This window comes from Octopus bimaculoides, chromosome 20 (genome assembly GCF_001194135.2).
Source record: "Octopus bimaculoides isolate UCB-OBI-ISO-001 chromosome 20, ASM119413v2, whole genome shotgun sequence".
Taxonomy (NCBI): domain Eukaryota; kingdom Metazoa; phylum Mollusca; class Cephalopoda; order Octopoda; family Octopodidae; genus Octopus; species Octopus bimaculoides.
Genome location: NC_069000.1, coordinates 23,596,447 through 23,602,175, shown reverse-complemented (window position 1 = coordinate 23,602,175; position 5,729 = coordinate 23,596,447). Strand labels below are relative to the sequence as shown.

Sequence of the window (5,729 nt, the reverse complement as noted above, 5' to 3'; positions counted from 1 at the left end):
GGCCGTTGCCAGTACCGCCTGACTGGCTCCTGTAGGATTTTCGAGCGAGATCGTTGCCAGTGCCCCTGGACTGGCTTGTGCGGGTGGCACATAAAAGACACCATTTCGAGCGTGGCCGTTTTCGTGCGGGTGACACGTAAAAGCACCCACTACACTCTCTGAGTGGTTGGCGTTAGGAAGGGCATCCAGCTGTAGAAACTCTGCCAAATCAGACTGGAGCCTGGTGTTGCCATCCGGTTTCACCAGTCCTCAGTCAAATCGTCCAACCCATGCTAGCATGGAAAGCGGACGTTAAACGATGATGATGATGATGATGATTGATATATGGAAAAATAATGACACACACACACACACAAAGTTATGGATCTCTTATTCCACACATCTTTGATAGCACAGAACCAATGGATGATTTATTGATAGGGAAATGACAACAAATTGTAGCTCGGTGCTTCTTCATGCAAAGCCTGCAGGATGTAAATCCCTATACAGAAATACATGTACATATATAGATGCGCTCTCACACACACATGTATGCATGCATGTGTGTATATGCATTTATATGTTTTGGTGCAGACATGACTGTGTTAGGAAGTTTGCTTTGTAACCACATGGCTTTGGGTTCATTCCCATTGCAGTGCACCTCTTGGGCAAGTGCTTACTACTATAGGCTTGGGCTGACCAATGCTTTGTGAGTGAATTTTGTTGCAGAAACTATACAAAGCCCATTATATATACATGTGTGTGTGTGTTTAAAGGGTTACATCTACATTCTGTGTGCTTTGCATCTAAAAGTGCTGAGCTATTTGCTTGTTACCATTTCCCTGTCAGCAAATTGTTTGCTGGCTGTAGACTTTCAAAGATGTGTAGAATAAGAGAGCCATTACTTGAAAGATAGGTATGGGTTAGCAAGAGGAAGGGCATCTGGCTCTAAAAACAATACCTTGATGTAATATGTAAGCATCTAACTGAGGTGGGCATAGAAAAACAGATGTAAAGATCTATATGCAATCATAATGAAACTTACAAGACTCAGATCAAATTGTCCTGTTCCAAGTTTCAAATACATGTAATGGACAAAGTGCACAGCATTTTGGTGTGGTGTAATGCAATATGTTAAACATCCGATAACATGAAAAAAAAAACATGTGCAGAATAACTGAGATGTGTAAAATTAAGTCAATCTGAAATCGTTAAGGAACTTCAGATTTCTTAGAGTTGTGTATTAAAAGTACTACCTACAGTGTCAGCAGATAACAGGCATGCACACACGCACAAAACAGGTCCTATGCAGCTTTCACCTTCCAAATTCCACTCATGAAGTATTGGTCAACCATAAAGGCTATTGTAGAAGATACTTGCCCAAAGTGTCATGCAGTATAACAAATGTGGGACTATAAATTCTTAAACAACCATGCATGCATCCATGTTCTTGTTGAAGAGACAAGTTCCACTGGTTAGAAGATCCATCTACTGCTACAATTGCTCGAAAAGTGTCTTAGGATGCCTTGGCTGGTAATAACCAGGCACATGCTGGGGCTGACGTATCTGGAGAAATTTCTGGACAATGATGATGAACAAATGTGGTCGCTGTTTGTGCAACATGTCTTTGTGTAGCTCACTTTTTTGATTGAGATACAAAATGCCAAGTAAGGCCAAGCATTTAACATTTGGAATGTTACCACGTATTCACTGCACTATAAAAGAGAACAATGCAGCTGATGAAAACCTCAATGTTTGCATTCTAATAAGGGTTAGTGGAGGGTATGAGGAATGATAGCATCATTGAGAACTGTCCAAGTAATTTCTTCTGGAAAAGTTTCAGGTCAGGGATTGTGTAGAATTTCTAGAAGTTCTTGGCCTGGGACTGCTATAGTAAGTGGGTTTTCCTTGTGTGGAATACATACAAGCATGATTGTTGTCTGAGGTGCATGCAAGGTAATGAAAGTGTTCAGTGTCCATGCACTGCTGATTTGTGGGTTTATCTTGAGCAGCACTCATTATGTGCAAGATAAACTTGGTTATCACACAAGTTTATTGTTACAATGGATTCACTGTCTTCTTTCAGCAAGGAAGTATAAATTGTCTTCCTCTGTCTTGTAGCTATGGTGAAGGCCATTGAATATTGTTGAAAGGTTTAAGGGTAGAACTTTTCATCTTGGACTGTATTCTCACCAACTTCAAGTATCACTTGAAGAATTGAAGAAGGTGAAGGTAGAGAGGTGTTGCCCTTCAGTATATTTTATGAAGGTGGGTGACATTGACGAAATTGACATGACTAAGTGAACAGTTGTTCCCAAATGAATTTGAACCTAAAACATAAATATAACTAATATTACACTGTTGTCTGATGCCGTACTAATTCAACAAATGACAATAAACAGGAGAACCTATAAAGGCTTATGTTTCTTCTTTTTCTTAACAGTTATTCAAATATCTCCAGAAGGCTAAAGATCGGATTTCCAAAAGGTCACATTCCATGGAATATATTCAAAAGAAGTACTCACTCAAGTTTCTTTTTGCATCCAAATTTATTGAGGAACTTGGCAAGGTCTGATGGTTTTGTATTGTCATCATTTACGATGCATGTATGTGTACTATTTGTGTGTGTGTGAGAGGGAGAGAGAAAGAGAGAGGCAGAGCCAGAGATCACATACATGTTGCATGTCTGTTAACTGTTGTTTAGCACCCAAGTCAGCTCTATCAAGCAAATCTTTGATGAAAGGTATTAAAATCATAATCGTTTATTTTCAGACATAATTCATCAGAGTACACTGCCCCTCCTTTTTTTAAAGATGGTAGCTTGTGATTTAAGAGAGATTTAGCTGTTATTCTATTAATTCAAGCAAGACATAGGCTCCCTTATTGCCTGTTCTAAATGTGGATGTTATTGATGGTTGTTTGGTTTAGTTTGTTAAACATTGACATAGATAGGGGTTTAGCTTAACATAGGAACCTTATTTGTTGACAGAAATGGGTTGTGTTCATTTATATTATAGTTTCCTGCATTAATACAAGGCAGGCCTTACATTAATGTAAAAGACACTCATTGATTGTGAGGATTTGTTGTTAAGGATGTATATACTTATAAAAGCAGTGCTCTTAGATAGTCCTTGTAGTACACCTCAATATCTTTTGCAGCATACTTAGATACTCATTCAGTGCACTGCTATATGTCTTGTAGCAGACTGTTTGAGAACCATTGATCTAACAGTTTGATCCATGTTCCTTGTTTTCCACCTGGGAATGAGGATAAGAGGAGGAAAGTTGTGTTGTCTTTTGGGCTCTTGACAAGTAAATTCCTTTGGCCTGTGAAACACACCATTTTTTTTTTTTAACAGATGAAAGGCAAATTCTTCAGCTATTAGATTTTACACACCTCTCAATTATTGAATTCTTAATGATCTCTTGTCCATTTTCTTGATTGTGTCATATGTGTATGGACACAACAGATAATGATATGGTGAGTTTGGTTTATTAAGGATATTTATCCTGAGCAAAACCTAGTGTGTGTTAAAGGAAGTGATATTGATGTCAAATGATGATGATATATACATATAATGTAAATGTGTGTATATACATGAGAGTGAGAGAAAGACCAATAGGTACATACAAATGAATTCCTTTGATAGATGTGATAGATATGAACCTAGAAACTATAGACTGCTAAACTAATAATTTATCCTCTCAGTCATTTTACCTCTATATTCATCATCATTATCATTGTAGTAACTGTTTTTCCATGCTGGCATGGATTGGATACATCTCACCACTCACTGCAGTCATAGCACACACCACAACAGAGAAAAGTCGGTCAACTGTGTTGTTATATGTTTCATATCATTTTTGGTATGCCAACCTATCACTAGCTACTTTACTGTGAATAAAATTAACTTAAACTATTCTTTCATGTCACAGGTATTACAACAGAAAACATTATCAGAAGACACTCATGCCATAGCAACAAAATATATGGAAATGTTTTCTGATGTTGTCCTAGAAATGATCAATTCCATTGATTCTGAAGTAGCAGACTGCGTACTTGCTGTGTACACTTCTCTCTTGGAGTCCCGGAAGAATACTTCAAATGGACAGAAGGCTTTAAGTAACAAACACAACCCCAGATTGACAGTCTGTTGTCTAAACAACATCTCCAAAATGGTTTGTAATTAATACTTTACCTTTTACTTGTTTCAGTCATTGGACTGTGGCCATGCTGGAACATTGCCTTGAAGTCTTTAGTTGAACAAATTGACCCCACTACTTATTTTTCAGCTTCTGTCTACAAAATCAACTCACATAGCTTTGGTTGGCCTGAGGCTATTGTAGAAGACATTTGCCCATGCAGTGGAACTGAACCTAGAATCATGTGGTTAGGAAGGATTTTTTAAAGATGTTTTTCTTTTTGAAAGAGTCAAATTAACTCTAATAAAAGTAATGATGATAATAGTGTGTATTTAAATACACATTATTTCGAGGGTCGATAAACTGGTATTTCAAGGGTTGATAAACTGGTATCTGACTGTTCAAAGAACACTTCAAAAGTAACCAGTAGTGATTTCTCTTGCAAATGGACAAAATTTGGCATTGTGACGTTATCAAGTACCTGCAGAAAAAGGGTTTAGTCCCCAAGGACATTCATGCTGCTGTGGTCGCTACATTAGGGGATGACACTCCAGCTTTATCAACAGTGCAAAAATAGGCATCTGAATTTAAAAGGGGATGGGAGAGTCTTGAAGAAAACCCAAGGTCTGGATATTCTGCAATTGCCACCATCAAAGAAGACATTGGTCATGTTCACCACATGGTGATAAATCAAATAGCCAATGCTATTAGCATATTCCATAAGAGTTGATAATATACTGCACAAGGAATTTGGCATGTCAAAAGTGTTCAGTGAATGCAATGTCTTCTGATACCTGATCAAACGCGCACCAGGCTAATCATATCATGGGAAAATCTGCAGTTGTTTGAGGCAGATCAACTGGTTTCTTTGAACATTTCCTAACCCAAGATGGGTGTTAGCTTCATCACTTTGAGCCAGAGACAAAAGGCAATCCATGCAATGAGAACACCTCTCCTCCCCTGCTCCAAAGAAGACCAAGGTCATTTCACCTGCAGAGATGGTGATGGCCTCAGTTTTTTGGGATGCAAAAGGCATTGTTTTTACTGACAATCTTGAAAAGGGTCACACCATCAATAGAGAGTACTAAGCCAACTTGCTGAGACAGTTATGAAAGCCTATTAGGACCAAACACCCAGGAAAACTGACAAAAGGGGTCTTGTTTCACCAGGACAATGCTCCAGCACACAAGTCCTTGCTTTCAATGGCTGCTGTGTGTGATTGTGTTGGAACTGGCTGATTGCCTTCCCTCTTCTTCTGATTTGGCCCCATCTGACTATCATCTGCTCCCCACCATGAAAAAACACTTGCCTGGGAACCAGTATCACAGTGATAATAACATCATATCTGTTGTTCTTTTATTCTTTTACTTGTTTCAGTCATTAGACTGCAGTCATGCTGGGGCGCTGCCTTCAAAAATTTTAGTTGAATGAATCGACCCCAGTACTTTTTTAAACCTGGAACTTATTTTGTCAGTCTCTTTTGCTGAATGACTAAGTTACAAGGACATAAACACACACACACACACACACACACACACATATATATATGACAAGATTTTTTCAGTTTCTGTTTATCAAATCCACTCAAGGCTTTGGTCAGCCCGAGG

At 38.5% G+C, this 5,729-nt stretch overlaps 1 protein-coding gene across 1 annotated transcript in view; it reads left to right on the top strand.

Annotated features, from left to right (window-relative positions):
- The window catches only part of LOC106879453 (unhealthy ribosome biogenesis protein 2 homolog), a 60,673-nt gene that overhangs the window by 41,077 nt on the left and 13,867 nt on the right, over positions 1 to 5,729 (top strand). Inside the window, exons 21-22 of the mRNA XM_014929012.1 lie at positions 2,423 to 2,548; positions 3,916 to 4,158. Coding sequence (XP_014784498.1) covers positions 2,423 to 2,548; positions 3,916 to 4,158 — 369 coding nt within the window. The remainder of the gene's footprint in view (positions 1 to 2,422; positions 2,549 to 3,915; positions 4,159 to 5,729) is intronic.